General features: G+C 41.6%; 1 protein-coding gene across 1 annotated transcript in view; it reads right to left on the bottom strand.

Moving 5' to 3' along the window:
- Positions 1–9806: 9806 nt before the first annotated feature.
- Positions 9807–19531, bottom strand: part of LOC133131043 (complexin-1-like) — a 31174-nt gene continuing 21449 nt past the window's right edge. The window contains exons 4-5 of the mRNA XM_061246134.1: positions 12523–12701; positions 9807–10683 (exon numbers count right to left, since the gene is read on the bottom strand). Coding sequence (XP_061102118.1) covers positions 10489–10683; positions 12523–12701 — 374 coding nt within the window. The 3' untranslated portion in view covers positions 9807–10488. The remainder of the gene's footprint in view (positions 10684–12522; positions 12702–19531) is intronic.

The following is a 19531-nucleotide window of genomic DNA, read 5'->3' as shown; positions in this document are numbered from 1 at the left end:
AGACACCTCACCCCAAATTTCTCCCGATGAGCTGATTCGTACCTTGCATGACAGCCTATGGTGTTGGTGTGTGACTGTATGTATGTGTGTGAACTGGTGAATAAGAGGCATCAATTGTAAAGTACTTTGGATAAGAGCTCTATATAAATGCCATTTGACTATTTCCTGCTGTGGCCTTTCCAGGCACCTTGCTAGTTCAGTGAAATTACATCAGAGCTATCTGTGCTTCCTCAGTCAGTACCTAGATACATTTTGAGCATTTTTTGCTCCAAGACATGGGTCAAATTTGGTATAATGTGGATATATAATCACTTATTTTTCACCTCCCTTCTCCTTGTTTCGCGCCTGGCCCTGAAATCGATCGAGGTCGGCCATCTTAGAGAAATTTAAATCCGTTAAATGTTCCTTCAAGAAGCTAGAGGTCAGGATCCAGGAGGATCCTGAAGATTTCTTGAGCAACACAACACAAGTGCGTCCTTTCTGGAAGTATTTTTTTCAGAATGTGTGATGGACAGTATAGAATGATCAACCTGTGGATTCACCTCTCCCCATATGAAGCATATGACGTACGAAGGAGCAAGGACATTCCATTTGCCTAATTCACGTTTCCTTGATTCCCTCATCTTCACTTCCTTTACTGGCTTCCTTTCCTTGCCTCGTCCAATGGATAGAACAAGGGAGCAAGGAAAGGACACAAGGAAAGGTGAAAAATAAGCGTTTGGAAAAAGCCCCCTCAGTCATTTTGTTTTGTATCCACAGCACTTGAAGAAAACCTCTGTGGAATGGCCTTATAAATGTGCACCAGTGTAATTCTACTGTGCTTGGCCTCCAGAGATTTACCACAAAAGGTGACACAGCAAAGCAATGTACAGTGGTGTGAAAAAGTGTTTGCCCCCTTCCTGATTTCTTTTTTTTCATGTTTGTCACACTTAAATGTTTCAGATCAAACAAATTTAAATATTAGTCAAAGACAACACAAGTAAACACAAAATGCAGTTTTTAAATGAAGGTTTTTATTATTAAGGGAGAAAAAAAATCCAAACCTACATGGCCCTGTATGAAAAAGTGATTGCCCCCTAAACCTAATAACTGGTTGGGCCACCTTTAGCAGCAACAACTGCAATCAAGCGTTTGCGATAACTTGTAATGAGTCTCTTACAGCGCTGTGGAGGAATTTTGGCCCACTCATCTTTGCAGAATTGTTGTAATTCAGCCACATTGGAGGGTTTTCGAGCATGAACCGCCTTTTCAAGGTCATGCCACAGCATCTCAATAGGATTCAGGTCAGGACTTTGACTAGGCCACTCCAAAGTCTTCATTTTGTTTTTCTTCAGCCATTCAGAGGTGGACTTGCTGATGTGTTTTGGATCATTGTCCTGCTGCAGAACCCAAGTTCGTTTCAGCTTGAGGTCACAAACAGATGGCCGGACATTCTCCTTCAGGATTTTTTAGTAGACAGCAGAATTCATGGTTCCATTTATCACAGCAAGTCTTCCAGGTCCTGAAGTAGCAAAACAGCCCCAGACCATCACACTACCACCACCATATTTTACTGTTGGTATGTTCTTTTTCTGAAATGCGGTGTTACTTTTACGCCAGATGTAATGGGACACATACCTTCTCGTCAGACCACAGAGTATTTTCCCAAAAGTCTTGGGGAACATCAAGATGTTTTCTGGCAAAATTGAGACGAGCCTTAATGTTCTTTTTGCTCAGCAGTGGTTTTCGTCTTGGAACTCTGCCATGCAGGCCATTTTTGCCCAGTCTCTTTCTTATGGTGGAGTCATGAACACTGACCTTAACTGAGGCAAGTGAGGCCTGTAGTTCTTTGGATGTTGTTGTGGGGTCTTTTGTGACCTCTTGGATGAGTCGTCGCTGCGCTTTTGGGGTAATTTTGGTCGGCTGGCCACTCCTGGGAAGGTTCACCACTGTTCCATGTTTTCGCCATTTGTGGATAATGGCTCTCACTGTGGTTCGCTGGAGTCCCAAGGCTTTAGAAATGGCTTTATAACCTTTTCCAGACTGATAGATCTCAATTACTTTCTTTCTCATTTGTTCCTCAACTTCTTTAGATCTCAGCATGATTTCTAGCTTTTGAGGATCATTTGGTGTACTTCACTTTGTCAGGCAGGTCCTATTTAAGTGATTTCTTGATTGAGAACAGGTGTGGCAGTAATCAGTCCTGGGTGTGGCTAGATAAATTGAACTCAGGTTTGATAAACCACAGTTAAGTTATGTTTTAACAGGGGGGGGCAATCACTTTTTCACACAGGGCCATGCAGGTTTGAATTTTTTTTCTCCCTTCTTCCCTTCTCCCTTTAACCTTTATTTAAAAACTGCATTTTGTGTTTACTTGTGTTGTCTTTGACTAATATTTAAATTTGTTTGATGATCTGAAACATTTAAGTGTGACAAACATGCAAAAAAATAAGAAATCAGGAAGGGGGCAAACTGTTTTTCACACCACTGTAAATCATATCTCCCTCCCTCTCGTTTTTGTTCTTCTTTTCGTCGCAGCGATTGGGGTTTGGGGGGTGCTCCTCTCTGGCAGGTTGCCAAATGAAAAATAAAGAAAAAGATTTTTTTATCAGAGCTGAACTGCATCATATCTTTAAAATGGACTCCTTTGTGTTGTTCTAAGCTTGTCACTCTCTTTCTCATCACGCCTCGCACCCCTATGCAGCCTATGACAGGCTCCGGCCTACACGGTGAAGTATTGAGTGAAATGAGCTTTCATGCCGCGCATTTTATTCCGGGGGTTTTAAACTTGATCCCGCAGACCCAGTGTATTTGCCGGCTTTCGTCACACCATAATTACAAACCTTGAACAGTAATTTGCTCTTAATTGTTCTTAATTAGGCACTTCATGTCTGAAAGATGATTTCACCTCTTAAGGCCCATTGTGTCACGAAGAGCAATGTCTGATGAAGACTAAATGTTCCAGAATGTTCCAGGAGTTTTAGACAGTGAGATGTTTTAATTTTCTAAAATGTATTCTATGACAAATCATTTTATTTTTATTTTATTTATTCAAGTACAGATTAACAGGTGAAATCAGTGTCCTAAATGGTGAAACAGTGGTGAAACTAAACTATTTGTGAAAAAATGTTTAAATGACAAGTGAGCTTAACCCTGCAATGTGTGAATAAGTGAAATTACAAAATTATGTTATTGATACCGTAGGTATTAGTTGCTATTTATACCTACGGTATCAATAACTGTAATCAATGGAGATATTGGCTACAACATAACTCCCCCAGGACCCATTTTCAAAACCACTGTTTTACTGTTTTGGGTAAGTAACTTTGGTCAGTCTGACTAATGCAACAAAACTAAAATGTACCCTCTGGTAAAATTCAATGCCGGGAATAAATGAAATGGCTCTCTGTTTGCCAGCTATCATTATACTGTAAGTAGCAAATGATCACAGAAAAAAAGAGTCATTCAGACCCTGCAGTATCTCCTAAGTAAATGGAAATGGTGAAAAATGTGCTTAATGACCATTTTACACTTGGGTCCACAGATTAGAAATGAGCAGTGCAATCATTAGACTCATCATTCCAGTTCTACTAAGTAATTTAAGTGCATAGGACTAATTTCTGTAGTAATTTCAGCGGTGACATTACGCTCTCACATTCATATAATTCCGTTGTTTTATCCTCAATTGTTAAAATGTGGGAGTGTTTCAAAATAGGCTTGCCCAGGGGTGTTGGGAGGAGATCCAAACCCACACACACACATCCACCCCCACCTCCTCCCTCCCCTTGCCTGGGTCCACCACAGGTCCACCTGCTGCCTGAAGAGCCAGGCCCAGCATGTATGCATGTTCCAGTTTGGGTATGATGTCGTCTTTCACTCATACATGTAGGTTTAGGGGGAGACAGGAGTAATGACACCTTCAGTATTTTCATTTGGATTAATTGGTAGTATGCTTGTAAGACTTCATGTTTGCCTTTGTGAGACTAAGTGGACCTACTGTGGGACTAAATTAGTCTTACATAGTCTTATCCAACCACAATGGCTTGCTGTGCTTAACTGTGCTTAAAAAATACATGTTGCTTTCACTTACTCTCACTATTTTTGTGATCAGATTTTCTTTGCCTTGGGGTGAGCAGCTCTGAGAAATGTAGACCCTGCTTAAATTTGGTACTCAACAGCTGAGACACTTGAGTTTCTTCCTTACTCAGTATTTGACAGGCCATATTGGCCAATGGCATGCCAATACCTCCCTACTAAGGTATTGTTTTGCCATGCTTATGAGTTTGGCTGATAAAAAACATACAGTACATTATCAATGAAGGAAGTGTAAATGCTTATGATGAGGTTACCTTTCTTCACCTTTATATAACCAGGGAGGTCCATTGAGAACATATTTTCCTTCTTAGAGCTAGAAGCTAGAAGTTAGGAGGCTGCTGAACTTTCCTTGAGCAAGGCAACATGAGTGCATCCTTTGACCTGTGCATCCACCTGTCCACCTTGGGACCTTGGAAACATTCGGTTCAGGCACAAGTTAGACACCAGAAAGCCAGAAAGTCAGCATATGGCCGCAAGGCATCAGTAAGCGGTTTTAATCTTTTCTAGCATGAAAATGGCATTGAGATTTAATGTTTACCAAAAGGAATTGCTGGGATTTTCTATAAAAATTGCACCCAAAATTTACCAAATGGGTGACATTGGCTCAGTAGGTAAGAGCAATCATCTGGCAGTTGGAGGATTGCCGGTTCGATCCCACCCTGGGTGTGTCTAGTTGGTGCCATGCATGGCAGCCAATCACTGTTGGTATGTGTGTGTGCGTGTGTGTATGGGTGAATAGGAAGCATCAATTATGGAGCACTTTGGATAAAGGCGCTATATGCAGATCTTTACCATTCGACCTAAAGCTTGCACACTGATGCATTGTATTTTTGCTCAAAGGCTAATCAAAGGCTGAAAAAAGTTAGAATTAAGGAGAGTTTAAAAAACCAGGCAGCCTATCTGAAATGACTGCTGTGCTGCATGCAAAAAAAAAAGGTGAGAAAGTACCGCAGGAATTACACATTTTAATTTAGACGTGAGACAGTGAGTGTTTGTGTAAAAGAACAGAAGCCTCATCCTATTCAGACAGTATAACTTTCCCCACGGACACATAGAGCCTGCAGTGGATGCCTCAGACTGGCGGTCACTCATATTTGCTGGTACACAACCTGTGTGGCGTTATGAGTAGTTTATTCATTAATTTAACAAGTGGATTGTAGGCAGTACACTGATGGCAGATTCAGTTTCTGTCTCTCCCTCTCGCATGTAAATGCTATCTGCAAATAATTTACCGCTCCAAACTGTTTAAAGAGCTGTCTTTCTGCTTAAAGAGCCTACTTTCTGCTACAAGAGCCTTCTTTCGGCTTAAAGGACCGTCTTTCTGCTTAAAGAGCCTTCTTTTTGCTAAAAGAGCCTTCTTTCTCTCATTTGTTTGCGGGATCCTTTGAAGCTTGCCGCCATCCATGTTTTTTGTTAGAGACAAAAAACATTTCAATGACACTAATGCTGTTTGTGTGCTTTTGATGTGCACGTGTGTGTGTGTGTGTGTGTGTGCTTGTGTGCGTGTTCATGTGTGCGCGCACCTGCGCGTTGAAAGAACATTCTGTCACACAATTGCCGGTTAAAGCATCCAATACGGTTGAGAAGGCAATGATACTGAATAGAGGCACAGACAAGTTGTACTGATTTAACAAAGGTGCGGGAAACGAGCGTATCATCGTGCTCATTAGCTGGGGATTGTGTCTCTCGCAGAAATGCCTCCATGGAGCAGGCAAAGAGCTTAATCACAGGCTCTGGGATTTAGACAGCAATGGGAGAATAACATTTCTGTGGAGAAGATGCAACCCACGTGACCTTTATACACAAAAAAATGTATAGCACAATAACAAAAAAAAAAAAGATGTGCGTTAATTGTATGAAATCACTTTATTTCTCAATGTGCTGTGATTCCACTCGGGAACATTGCAGTCCCATGATCCCCTGGGGCAGATGACATGCAGTGAAGGAACTCCAGGAACAGGTGGAGAGTAAACACAGAGGACAAAAAACACGGAAGTATCCTTAACAACCTCACTGCCAATGCAGGCCATGCATGCTTACACAAAAAAGAAATAGGAAATAAAAAAATAAGAAAAGATTGCAAGGAAGTCTAAGGGAGAGAGAGAGGGAGATAGATAGATAGAGAGAGAGAAAGAGAAGGAGAGAAAGAGAAGATATTGCAATACAAAAAAATTCACAAAATTTACAGATTCTCGAATACAAGCACCAAAGGGACAGAAAACAGAAATGTTTACAGACAGAAAAAGTACACCATTTCATTTTTTTTTTCTTTTTTTTTTTCTCAACACATAGGAAAAACATGTAAAGACAACGCAGAGAAACATTAGACAGTTACAATCAGGTCACACCAGAGTGATTTTTTAAAATTGAGTTTTTAGCTTCTGTCAGATGAATACTGGAAGAGCTCGAGCAAAAGGTGCTGGGATTTGGGATTTTTATTTTACCCGAGTCTAAACCTGCAGTGAAAATGAATGCCAATGGACTACTGCAAGCCCTAACCATGGTGAATGAGAATGAGCATTTAATATCACAACCACACTCTATTTCATGTGACAAACACATTGTGCTGAGCAGTCATTTGAGGTGTTAAGGGTGTGTGAAGTGTGCAGTGAGGAGAGGTTCAACATATTGCGATAAACGTCTAGGCAGCAAGCGATGGAAACGTGGAGGCCTCCGATTACACTGTTTGCTGACTTTCTCAAAGAAAAGTTGGTAAAGATTGGCCACATTTACTGGGGTGCTCGTTGGCCCAAAAGTAGTGGAAATTGGGACCGTTGAGACCGGGGACGGTTCTCTCATCAGTGTTCGCCATCTTGGGAGCATTCTGCGACCCGTCCCAAAAGTGTCCCAGAAATTACCCAGTTACTGAGTCTATGTGTCAGGTGCCCATGAATAACTAGCCTTCCACAGTTATTCCACTCATTTTGTGCTCACTTCAGAAGATGACAAACAAACCCAATTAAAAATGTGCTTTATTTTACAGGTCATTAATTACAGTACATAGTACTTACTGGGTAAATACCAGATACTTATTAGGTAAATATTTCGATTTCAGAGGTAAGTACTATGAAACGGGCTGTAAAACGTACTTACTGAGTACCTACATATGGTACTTACTGACTTTGTTTCATAGTACCACTGAAATCAAAGTAATTACCTAATCATTACACTAGTAGCTGTACTTACCCAGTAAATACTAGGTAACGGGCTGTAAAATACAGTGTTACCAAAAATGCTAATAATCAGGAGGGAGAAAGGATAATGATATTAATGCACAAACCATACCTGAGAGAATTCTGTGTTTAAACTGAGTGAAGGGAGAAATGATATTATGGTAAATTTGACACCTAAAACACCAAAACAAACAATGCCAGTCTTTGGTTCAATAAAAATATGAGATAGGAAAAGGGAGCACATCTGACAAAGAACAAAGAGTAAGGGCAATATCGGACGTGACTCGTGGTTTATGAGTATTGTGCAGTGCACTGTCTTAAGAACCGCTAATGAAATAACACATTACTTAAATGAAAACCATTATACCAAACTGGCAGAAATCTGCTACACTTGAGTCGAATCAAATCACCTTAGGTTGATGTAGTTCAGGAAGGAGGGAACTGTTAAATTAGGTGGCCTCGTTATGGCTTATGATGTATCCACTCATTCTGCTTTATGTCACATAGCAAAATGAACACGGGTCGTGGTTAATGAAAAAGTTAATCTGCAGCGGAGTGGTGTACTGAAATGACAGTAGAGATATGTAGTGACACTTGTGGAAGGTTAAGCCACAGAAACATGAGAAAACCGCTAAGAACCCGATCGTGTGAGCTCACCACAACGGCCAGGATTTAATCAACATCGGTCCCTAACTTTATTATTTTTCTTCCTCACCAAGTGTAATGCTTGTGTCTCGGTGTTATGGACAAACGTTGATTGGATATTGGCCAATATGTCACAATCATTTATTTCTTGGTTTGGTTTTTGGTGTTCTTTTGTAAATGGTCCAAACTTGAATTGATGTGGACCTGGTGGTAATATAACCGGATCACCAAAGGGTTGGTTGGCTCTCATTATGAGGCCAATTTCACAGATAAGGCTACAAAACAAACAGAATTGTAATTTTACAAACAAATTGTGTTGTGTGATATCCTGGACAAGACAATGTATACAGTATACTTCATATACTTTCAGTAGGAATTTGCTCTATGGGATAAAAATCCAAAAGTAGTTTTTTCATCACTTACAGCACAAGGCAGTCGACTGATCATCATATGTGAAGCCTGTATATCAATGCATCACATTTTTGTGAATGTTTCGTCAATCAGCTTGCCGTGGATTTGGTTCAAACTCAACATCAAAAACACAAAAGTGCAATCTGTTTATGAGTGCAAAGCATACATATTAACGCTTAGAGGGGAAAATAAATCTTTGACTTACATTTGGCATGTTTATATATTTCTGTGGTGATATTTTAACAGAATTTTTTTATTTTATGCCATTATTTATATGTATTCATTAATTTATTTATTTGTTTTGGTTAAGTTACAATTACTATGGTATCCAACTAAATTCTTAAAGTGCCCTGACTGTGAAAAAACCACAAAAACCACGAAGAAAATATGAAAGGGGCTCAAAGAGACTCACTAACACCATTATTCGCATGAATGTCTAAATCATTCAGTATCTGCAGTGGAATGCACAACATAAGAACCAGTAGGACTCCATTATGTGACCTCACTTCCTTATCGTGACATCCCATATACCACAGAGAGTATTTTACACTAGGTCAGAGATCGAAGCCCAATCACACACTATGCATTCAGCAATCATGTTCAATGAACCAGAAAATATCAAATATTCATGACAAAATGGTGGCAGCTTGTGTCTCTGTAGTGATATCTCCTGTCATCAATTTGCTTTTACTTATTATTAAACAGTCAGAATCTCTTTATGTCTTTAGATAATATATATTGCACTAACTTGTGATAAGAAGCATTCCTACTTAATTGACTTAACATTTTGTAGTTATTTTGCTAATTTTAAAAACATTTAAACATTTAATGATGTCTCTTACCCACTCCTTTGTTCCAACTCCCCCCACACCCCCCGCCCACCCAACCCAACTCTCCCCATACTTTTTCTGGACTCTAGAAAGACAGCACTGTATGTGAACACCACCAACATTTCAACAGAACGAGCAAAACATACAACACAACAGTGATGAGGATTGTCTTGTTATTGCTGATTGGGGACTGCATTCCCTTTTAATTAACCTACCGACACAGGACAACCTCAATAATAATAATAATAATAATAATAATAATATTGCACCTTTGTCACTGTCTGTTTATATTAAATGTGCACAAAGCATCATTTTAGCGAGAAAAAGGTATGACATTCTGTAAGAACATAAATTTATATTTACATTCATGAGTATGGAGTACAGGCATGGACCCAGATTTAAGATAATCCAAATGCGCTTTTTTTTTTCAGTTTAAATTTCATATTATTTCATATTTCATATTAACAACCTCTGAAGTGAATACTTTCGGGAAAGGAAGGAACAAAGTAACACTTTTAACTGACAAGTCTCTGTTTCTGTTAAACTAAACCTGGGCCTGCTGATCCTTAAACTATGCTTGACTTGTTGTTATGACAACAAACTGCTGACACTATTTCTAGACAGGTTCCAATGTGGACATTGAGGTGAATCAGTGGCCAGCATTTTAAATGTGTTCAATTTGAGCAGATTAAAAATTACATTTTATTAGATCACACTCAGTGGCATCGATGAGACAACAGCTTTAAAAGATAGGATTATTGCCTCAGATCCTCAATTCACCAACAAATAAAACAGAAAATAATTCATACATATTTCACAAGTATTTAATCACTGGCATGCTCAGGAAAAAAAAAACATTGTTTGGATCAATATATATCGGTATGTAGGTGTCCAATTTACAACATTGTGGTGAAAGGTTACATTAATGCTTGACCAGGGATACGTAATTGTAAATACCAATTAATTCACACAGGGAGGGTTAGGTAGATACATATGTATATATTTATATATACCTATATATAAATATTATAAACAGCAAAAACTCATTCAATAACATGATATGATTCCGAGATTTCCTTTCCAAAGGTAAAGTATGGCTTATACTCTTTGAGTTATTTGTAAATATTTGTATTATTGACATACACCCTTCTATTAGTTCACCCTTGCTCTTATTGTTACTATCATTTTTTTTAAACCAGAGGCTATTTACAAATAAAAAGTGGAAGGTGGATTCATTTATGCCTATGGCCTAAGGCTCCGGGGTTTGGAGGGGGGGGTGGGGGGGGTTTAGGTAAGGATGTAGTTGGCGACTGAACCTACACAGTAACGTTCTAATGTTGCTATAACCGCATGGTTTACTTTTTGAACATGTCCTGGAGTGGGCCGGGGAGGTACTTCATGACCGTGTCCATTATGCTCTCTTCCTCCTCCTCTTCGTCGCCGCAGCCGGCCGGGACGGCCTTTTTGGGGCGAGTGAGGCTCCCCTCTGCGGCCTGCTCCATGGCGGCCTGCGCCTCTGCCTCCGCCTCTTCCCGCTTCTTGATGCCGTACTGGAAACAGGGAGGAAACACAGAGAAAGAACAGTCAGTGAAAATTATGGTCGGCCATCTTGGAATGGCAACTCTGACTGCAGGGCTGTCGGCCATCTTGGAATGGCACTTTTTTTTCGTAAATCGTTTACTTACTATCCTCGTCCCCTCGGTGCCCAAGTGACCTGGAAATTGATTCATCGTCCAAATGCCCATCTTCTTTAAGGACATTACAATCTGTTAAATGTTCCTTTGAGCAGTGAGGGGGATCCTGGTGAATGCTTCAACGAGAATACACAAGTGCTGCCGTTGTTATCGATGATCAATCTACGGATCTACCACTCCGCATCTACCGCCTCTGTAATTGACATGGCTTCAAACTGACGCTTGACTCAGCAAATCCAATGCGTTCCATTTGCCTAACCCAGTAGCCTTGATTCCTCCAACCTCATCCTTGCATCTCTTCTTTGAGTCCTCCGTTGGGTCAAGGAGGCGAGGACAATCACAGATTGGAATGTACTCTTTGAGTACGGTGTTGGCCATCTTGGAATGCCATTTTGACCAAAATAGTGTCAGCAAGCTTGACTACAGGTGCAAAAAATGGCATTTGTTTATTAAAAAGTATTTTTCCCTGGCACAGAGGGCTATCTTCAAGCATCATGCATTTTACATATTTATTATGATACGTTTTTGTTCCATACATTTTAATTACACCATCAATGACTGGAGTAACATGATGGTGTGTCTGCTTATTGACTGAAATACACGTTTAGATACATTTTTCTGTAGTTTAGATAATGCTGAAACTGAAAACGCTTGTCACACTTCCGGTTTCCACGGTTGCAAAGTTTTCCGTGCGTACGCTTCCCTTTCCGAATCCAAAACAGATACTCCTGAGGACTCCGGCTCCGAAACTTTACTAATGAGGAGGATCGTTCTCCGGGATTCCCAGAGATGGGCTGCGCACCTCCAGGGGGATTTCGAGAGGATGAAAGTCGCGCTGTACGTCTGTTGTTCGCACTGACAGACAGTACAGCTGCACGCAGTAACCGACGTCCTCCAAAACAGCAGCAAGTGGTAATTCAGAGACTAAGCGCCTCTTCTGCTAGCTGCACCTGCGCTGTAGCCGTGTTGAGCTGCGATAGCTTCCATATCTCCAGGACCGCTCCCACTGGGTTGTAATTTCAACACTGGAGAATAACAATCTCATCCATCTTTCTCCATGCATATCGATTTCGGCTTCCGCCCTCTAAATGCAGTGTTTCTGTGTCGTGTTTATTTAGGCTTCGTGCAATAGTTATGCCGGACTAAATATCAGAATGTTTATTCTGTTATGTATGTTATGTAACATTCACAATGGCTCAATAATGCATCATAACCATAGTATGTAAGAATGTGAAAGCATTATTATTAACATACAGTGGTTGGCTTTCACAGGGCATATGAGATTTTATATTATGTCACTGAAATGGTGTGTCTCACTCCACACAGACATGTGTTGGAAGAGTGCGTATGTCTGCATGTGTATATACACAGGCTAGGTATCAGTGTTGGTTTTCATTAGGTGTATTTTTGTATTTTGGTGGAGTTCATTCTGTGTTGTATATCCTATGTTCCTGCACTCTCTTGACAGGCAGGGACTATGAACAGAACACACACCAACAGCGAAAGACACCTAGTACCTGTCAATTTGTGTTGCACCTAGAGTTTGCTGGGCTACACTTTTTAAATGGTGATGCAGGCGTAATATGGCTGAAACATCAACTATATTGATAGATTAACATTTATAATTTTGGAGCTGCAGTACTGACCCCCCACCAGCAGATGGTGAAAAGCCCAGAGGGACCCCGCGCTGCTCACCTTGTCCCTGATGCCCTGCCGCATCGTTTCTCTCTCGGCCTCCATCTTAGCGTACTTGGCCTTCCTCTCCTCCTCCTGCTGCCGGAGAGCCTCCTGTCTTTCTTCCTCCTTCTCCTTCTCTGCCTCAGGGTCTTTATCCTCCTCTCCTCCCAGCATCTTACCCATGTCCTTAGTGGCCCCTGGAGAGAGAGAGAGGCAGGAGAGAGGGAGTAGTTGTTAAAGGGTGCTATAACACTGCGATCCTATAGAACAGTTGGATAAAACGTTTAGGGTTTTATGGGAGTCATTTGGGCTGAGGTTTTAGGGAGTCAATTACATTTCAAATCAAGTCATTTCAGAACATACCTTAAAATTCAAGTCTGAAAATGTTTTCCACAAGATTTCAGTGCAGTGACTAAATTTAAATGGAATTGTCCCTTTACTGACCAGTTACAGTAATGGTTATGAGGTTACCAGTTGTTTCAGCTCACCCTGTCAAAACAGGGGTGTATGATTCAGAGAAAAGGCCGCCATCTTGTCAAATGCATGGTCAGGTTAATTGCAGTAATCATTATTTACCTAGCAATCTGCCTTAAATGCACTGCAGCTGAAATAAGAGCACAATCCATTTCTACTTATAATAAATGTATATTATTATAGATATTTCATCATTGCTATGGCTACACAAAGCACTTTACAATTCACCCATTCACACACACACACACACACACACATTCACACACACACACTCACACTCACACACCAAAGGTGAATTGCTGCTATGGAAGGCGGCAGCCAGCTCGTCGGGAGAAATTACGGGTTAGGCATCTTCCTCAAGGACACCTACACACTTTTCGCTCTGGGGATCAAACCCGTAACCCCCACTCCCCTCGAGTCTCTTTCTACGCATGTGGGGGCATCGCCAGACCCCTTGCACAACGTGCGGTTATCGTCTGAGGAATGAATCTGAATGCCTTTAACCCTGTGGCCTCAGTTCTGTGGGAATTGGATTCTATAATGAGGTTCTGTTCCCAGTCCATTAATCCACAGCCATGCTATCCATCAATGCCCCCACCCTTACACCCCGCCCTCCGCTGCCGTCCAATCAGCGCGCAGCACCCACCGCACGCTCAACGTCATGACCTAATGACTCACCGACATAACCTAGCATCACCTGCTAATGCCCTCCTGAGGGAACTATAGCTGTGATGATGACCTACAAATCGTTAGCTGGCATCTGTACTGACGACGGTTCACTGTGCCAGTCAATCAACACACATTGACTTTCTTCGTGATCGGCCAACACTGCTGTACTCAGCTCATGTAGCCATAAAGACTGGTTCACCGAACAGACAACCCTCGTCCGTGTCTAATTCTGCGGTCGTGCAAAAGCATATCTTCTGTCTTTTTGTTGCACCCATTTCGAAAAATCCATTTTTATAAAAACAAAAATAATTAAGGCATTACACTGGGCTCAAAGACATCTGAATTCCAGTGATAAAACGCTGCAAATGAGAGCCAAAAATTATTTGCGGAACAATCCCCTGAAAATTCTCCATTGTTCATTGTTCCACTGTTATACATTGTGGTAATTGGCAGCTGTTATTCCAGGTTTGTAATTCATTTATTTTTTTAATTAATTTTATTTTTTCACTCATGCATATTGACGGCTCCTTAGCCGACTGATTCAAACAAAAACAATGCGCTCAGATAATTACAAGAACTTCAAACTTACTGGGGTGTAAAACCAATTATGAGAAATAATTCAATCGATTAATGTGTTGCGTGGAAAGCTCCAAATAACCGTGCAATGATTCAGCCTATGACAGATACCTCATTCAGTGTTCCTGCAATGCAGGACAGCTGTACCTGTATGTAGTCTGTGGCATATGCTGATCCAATACACAATACTACTGCGGCCATTTTACATGACCAGTCTACAACTGTGATGAATTTATGAATGCACGTGTGTGCACTGCGCATTTCAGGTCAGTGTTTTGTGTGTAATCTCTGTTTTGGCCTGAGGCTACAGACACAGTGAAACAGTGTATGTATAAGTTTTACAAGGCCATTTGGCCCAGGCTTTAGACTCCGTTACAGATTCTCCTTCTTACAGAGTCTGGAGATACACAATGTGCCGTCTATGACTCAGAGGTGCCTTGCGGTCGACACTGGTTTGGAGTGCACTTGTTTGTAATGCATTCATTAACACTGCATTCAAATGTAATCATCTGAACAGCAGGGTTTTGATAAAGAACGCAAATGAAAAATCACACTCATTGGTACAATGAATTAGCTTCTTGTAATTCGCAGCTGTAACTGATAGCCGAAATAACTGATAGCCGATTGGAGAGTTCATATTACTGGACAGCAGGTAGGATCACACAGGATGGATAAGCAAGCGTGTGTGGTTGTGCGCTTTGCAATGGTTGCATAGAGCACCAGGGCAGAAAAAAGAGATATCTGAAGTGTTTTTTAGCATTAAATGCCTGTAATTTTGTTGATATCCCCTCTCATCCTTAATGCGCACAATGAAGGGAGACAGGGAAATGAAGATATATTACAGAGTGGGACTGGAATAATCAATAAAACACACCCTCAGGAAGTCCAGTTGTCGTGTGCAGTCACATCAGCTCCTGATGACGGGGGTTGAGTAATGAAAGCGCACACTCTGTCTTTTCCCTGGGCTCGGTGTTGTGTAACACCCTCGGGGCTAATTAACCGGGTTTCCTAACCATAGACGGGTACCTCGCTGCCTGTCAGCCTGACTGCAGCAGTCCGGTGTTCACTGACCAGGCCAAAAGGTGCTCTGAGGTTTTATCTACATGGGGTCGGTGTAACTCTAATTAAACTTCCACTTTCCAAAACAGATATCAGAGTGGATGTGAAAAGCATGCATGGACATATTGTATTTAAAGTCACTCAAAGTCATGTTTCCTTGGCACGTTACACCACCTGGGGGTCCCCAGTACGTTTTGGTTCCTTCATTTGTGATTGTCCATCAATTCACGGCGGGATAATGTGCTGTTCTGTCTGTGGTGCGCACTGCTGATTTGGGGGAGGTTTCTGCCCACTTGTAGGTATCAGGGAGCAGGTGATGAATCCCGGGAGACTCCTGCACTTTCCCGGAGAGGTGAGATGTCTGAAAGCCCCCTGAGCCCCTCTGGTTTATTTTTAACCCTTGTGTTGTCATAAGGGCCACTATGTTTAACAGCAGAGAAAACCCCCTAAATTATCTTTTTTCAAATTTGAAATTTGATGACAAAGTTTGTGATGAGTGACAAGTTGTTTCTTCATGCAAAATACAAGCTGCTTTATTTTAGGGGTTTAGTGAAGGCAGGTCATTTTTCACCCTTAGGACAAGGGGAGTATACAGAATGTTAAGACTATACAAGGGTTAAAGGGGCAGCATCAAAATGTATGTACTATAACACCTGCTTATGACACCTGTGAGGCACCATTCTTCAATCTGCGGACCAGATAAATCGGCCAAACATTCCCCATATCTTATGTAAAAAAATATCTATGAATTCAATGTGTGGTTCTTGTGCACAATCAATGCTGTGTGTTCTTAAAATATGCCCAGTTATTACGTACTATTCTGCAAATGGTGGGAGGTAGGCTCTCTTTAAACCCAGTCACGATTCTCTGCATACCTGAATAACACTTTTGTTTTGTCATGGACGGCAGCGCTAAGAGTGGGTCTATGTCTATAATTGGCCTTGCGTCAATGGTGCACCAGTTGAATAGACCTTCCATAATGCCTGACTCATCGCACAGCCTCACTGGGGAGCTAGCATAAGCATTTCTATTAAAAAAACACCTCCCCAGCCTCCTGCATCTCTCAGAATAGACTGAGATCTGTGCGTTGAGTTTGTGCAGTACTCCTCTGTGACATTAAATGACAAGAAAAATATTAAAAGGACAACTTGGGGGGAAACAACCCAGAAATTACAACATAAATAAAAAATCCAACGATGAGAAAAATGCAGCCAGCGAAGATTTTTTAAATCCTGCTGAGACACAGCAGAGAAAATTGAAGTATTTACATTTTATGTTTGTTGAATGTCGGGAATTTAACTGCCAACCCTGCAACTGCTGAACTGCTCTTACCGACTGAGCCAATGACGCCCTGAGGAAGAGTTTAAAGGACCAGAGGGGAGTGTCCATTATCGTGAGATGTCTATTATTACACATTTTCCTGATCCATTTTCACAACGCCCTGCTTTTGCCACCTTTAGTAGCACAGAGATGAGGTGGCCAGGGAGCTGAATATGTCACTCCGTGCCAGATACACAGTGTAGTGTGGTTGTCCTGGAGACTCGCCTGGTGTCCTGGGTTTAAATCAGCCCTGATTAGAGGGCAAGACTGGAAACCAGCAGTGTCTCCAGGTGTAGGTTTGAGACTTGAGCATCCCTGGTGTCGTGCTGGAATCGTGGTCCTTGAGGGCCACAAATTGCTGATTTTCCACTCTCCCTTTACCTGGGAGTCAGGTGTGAAGACAATCTGGCCAATAAGTAGCACTAGTTGTTTGATGAATTATCTGGGAGAAAAGAAAACCGGGACTGTATTTGGATATGAGGGCCAGAGTTGATGATCCCTTGTGGAGGGTGTTTATCACAGCACAGATAATCCAGCTCACTCTTTCCTACAGACTGCAGCTGTTTTGCCAACCCATAGCTGCCTCATGTCAGCTATGATTTCAGTTTAGCCTCAAGATGAAAGATTTACAAGATGTTCAGCTCCGGCCTTCAATCCTTCCTCCTTTTTTAAAGCTACAGTTGGTACTGGTTTGCATGCCACATATAGGGTAGACTGTTGCCTAGTGGTTAAGGTACATGACTGGCATACGGAAGGTTGGTGGTTCAAGGCACAATACAAACCATGCAGCTGTTGGTCCCTCGAGCAAGCCCTTAACCCCACATTGCTCCAGAGGGGATTGCCCCTTGCTTCGGTGACTGTAATCGACTCTAAGTCACTTGGAAAAAACACATCAGCTATGGAACATACTTTTTTTGCTATTTCATTGCCTTATTCTGTAAAACACTGAAAGGGTTGTATATAAACAGCTTCTTCTTCTTACATTAATGAAAGATCCCATGACAATAGCTGTATGATTATGAGGTGTTCGTCGTGCCGTATTACAGTAAAGATATCTACTGTCACAGTTGTGCACCAGGTCACACCATATAATGGGGTTTCATAAGATGCAGCAAATTGGGATCTTTCGGCACGAACAGGAGGAGGACTGAACTTTAAATGTCAGGAATAAGGAGGTGAGTATCTTGTGTCTCTATATAATCTGCGGTTTGGTGGCTCATTACAGAGAACAAAGTCTTCTGACAGGTTAAACGGCTCAGTGGGTGACAGGAAGCGGAAGATCTAAAGTCTTTCAGCATCTTCGGTGCTTCTGATTGAGCTTCTGATTTACCCTGAAGATCACAGTGGGTGAAGGTTTTCTCTCTTAGAAGGGTGGCAGGCGCAAATGCACACTTATTGTCAAGGTCAGGTCAGGTCTGAAGTCGACAGCACATGTTTTACCTATCTGCCTATTGCACTACACCAGGGATTATCAACTCTGGCCCTCAAATCCAAATCCAGCCCTGGGTTTCTTTGTACCCAGTTAATTAGTGCTGCTGATTGGCCAGACTGTCTTCACACCAGACTCCCACGTAAAGGGAGGGAGGAAAACCAGCAGTTCTCGGCCCCCGAGGACCGTGAGTTGATAATCCCTGCGCTACAGCTCGTGAATGTAGCCACGCCATGTTAATATGCGGAGGGAGTAGTTACATTCAATCTAAGCACCCCAACTTTAAGTTTAAACACTAACTTAAGTTTAAGCACATCATAATGGCAGTCAATGTGTCCTGTTGGTTTTTACTCCAACCTCAGCAAAGCACACCTCATTCAACAGCTAAAGATCCTGTTGAGCTGCTAATTAGTTGAATCAGGTGTGGTAAATCTGGGTTGAAATGAAAACCTGCAGGACGGTAGATCTCCAGGAACAGGGTTGGTGACCACTGGTGAAGGTGTTCTCTCACAGCTAATATGAGAAGGCTAGAAGGCAGGAAGGCAGTTTGACAGACCACCCGAATAGGTGCTAATTGTCTGCCTTTGTGATTACCTCGATCTGTGTGACCAATGCTAGTCCCTGGGATGTCCTATTCTTTTTCCTGTCTTTGTCACCAGTAAGCAGCTTAGCTGCTGGGTTTAATGGTTGGGGACTGTCACGGTTGCAACTATACAGTCACTGTATAGTTCAAAACAACCGTGAGCTGTGGGTCCACCCTCACTCAAGAATTTTCTAAATAAAAGCGTGGTGCTCTCACTGTGAAAATCAGACATCCTCTTAAATAGAGCCCTATGTTCCTGCTGGGAAAGAGCCTTTAATCACTGACTATCCTCTTACTGGGAAACATTATCAACTTTGTATGTGAAAACCAGTTTACATTTTATTTATTTTACTTTATTTTGCAAGGAGTGTTGCCTGAAGAGCATTGTTAGCACCGGCATAATCACAATATGAGAGAGTATATACTGTACAGTTTTCTAAGCACTGAACATTTCCACAAATCCATAATACAATGCAATACCGTGGTGCTTGTGTGTTTATTAGATTAGTTAGGTTAGATGATGCCCGCTTAACAGTGGGTTTTTTATATTACAAAGATGCTTTCCCTCAATACAGAAAGCGCATTCACTACTGTGCATGAGCAGGCAGTACTAATAAATATAGATGCAGTTCAAATGTTTTGTTCTGTTTTGTAAATGCTTGTACGTACAGTACAAACATCTGGTTCGGCATCAGTTTGTCTGACCCTCAACCTTCTTAGTGAGGACCATACAATTCAGGTGCTTGGGAGTCTTCTTCATTCTGACATCCCAGCTCAAAATAATTGAACTCCCTCAGAGGGCCAGCTGACCTCATGAAGCTGACCTGCCAGTTTTTTCAGGATTGCTGGAGGACTGAGGTAGTGATTGACTTCTGAGCTCCTCTTGGCCTTAGCTTTTTGTTTACATTTTTTATTGT

The sequence above is a fragment of the Conger conger genome, chromosome 6 (assembly GCF_963514075.1).
Source record: "Conger conger chromosome 6, fConCon1.1, whole genome shotgun sequence".
NCBI lineage: Eukaryota > Metazoa > Chordata > Actinopteri > Anguilliformes > Congridae > Conger > Conger conger.
The sequence above is the reverse complement of the archived record's forward strand: the minus strand, read 5'-3'. Positions and strand labels throughout refer to the sequence as shown.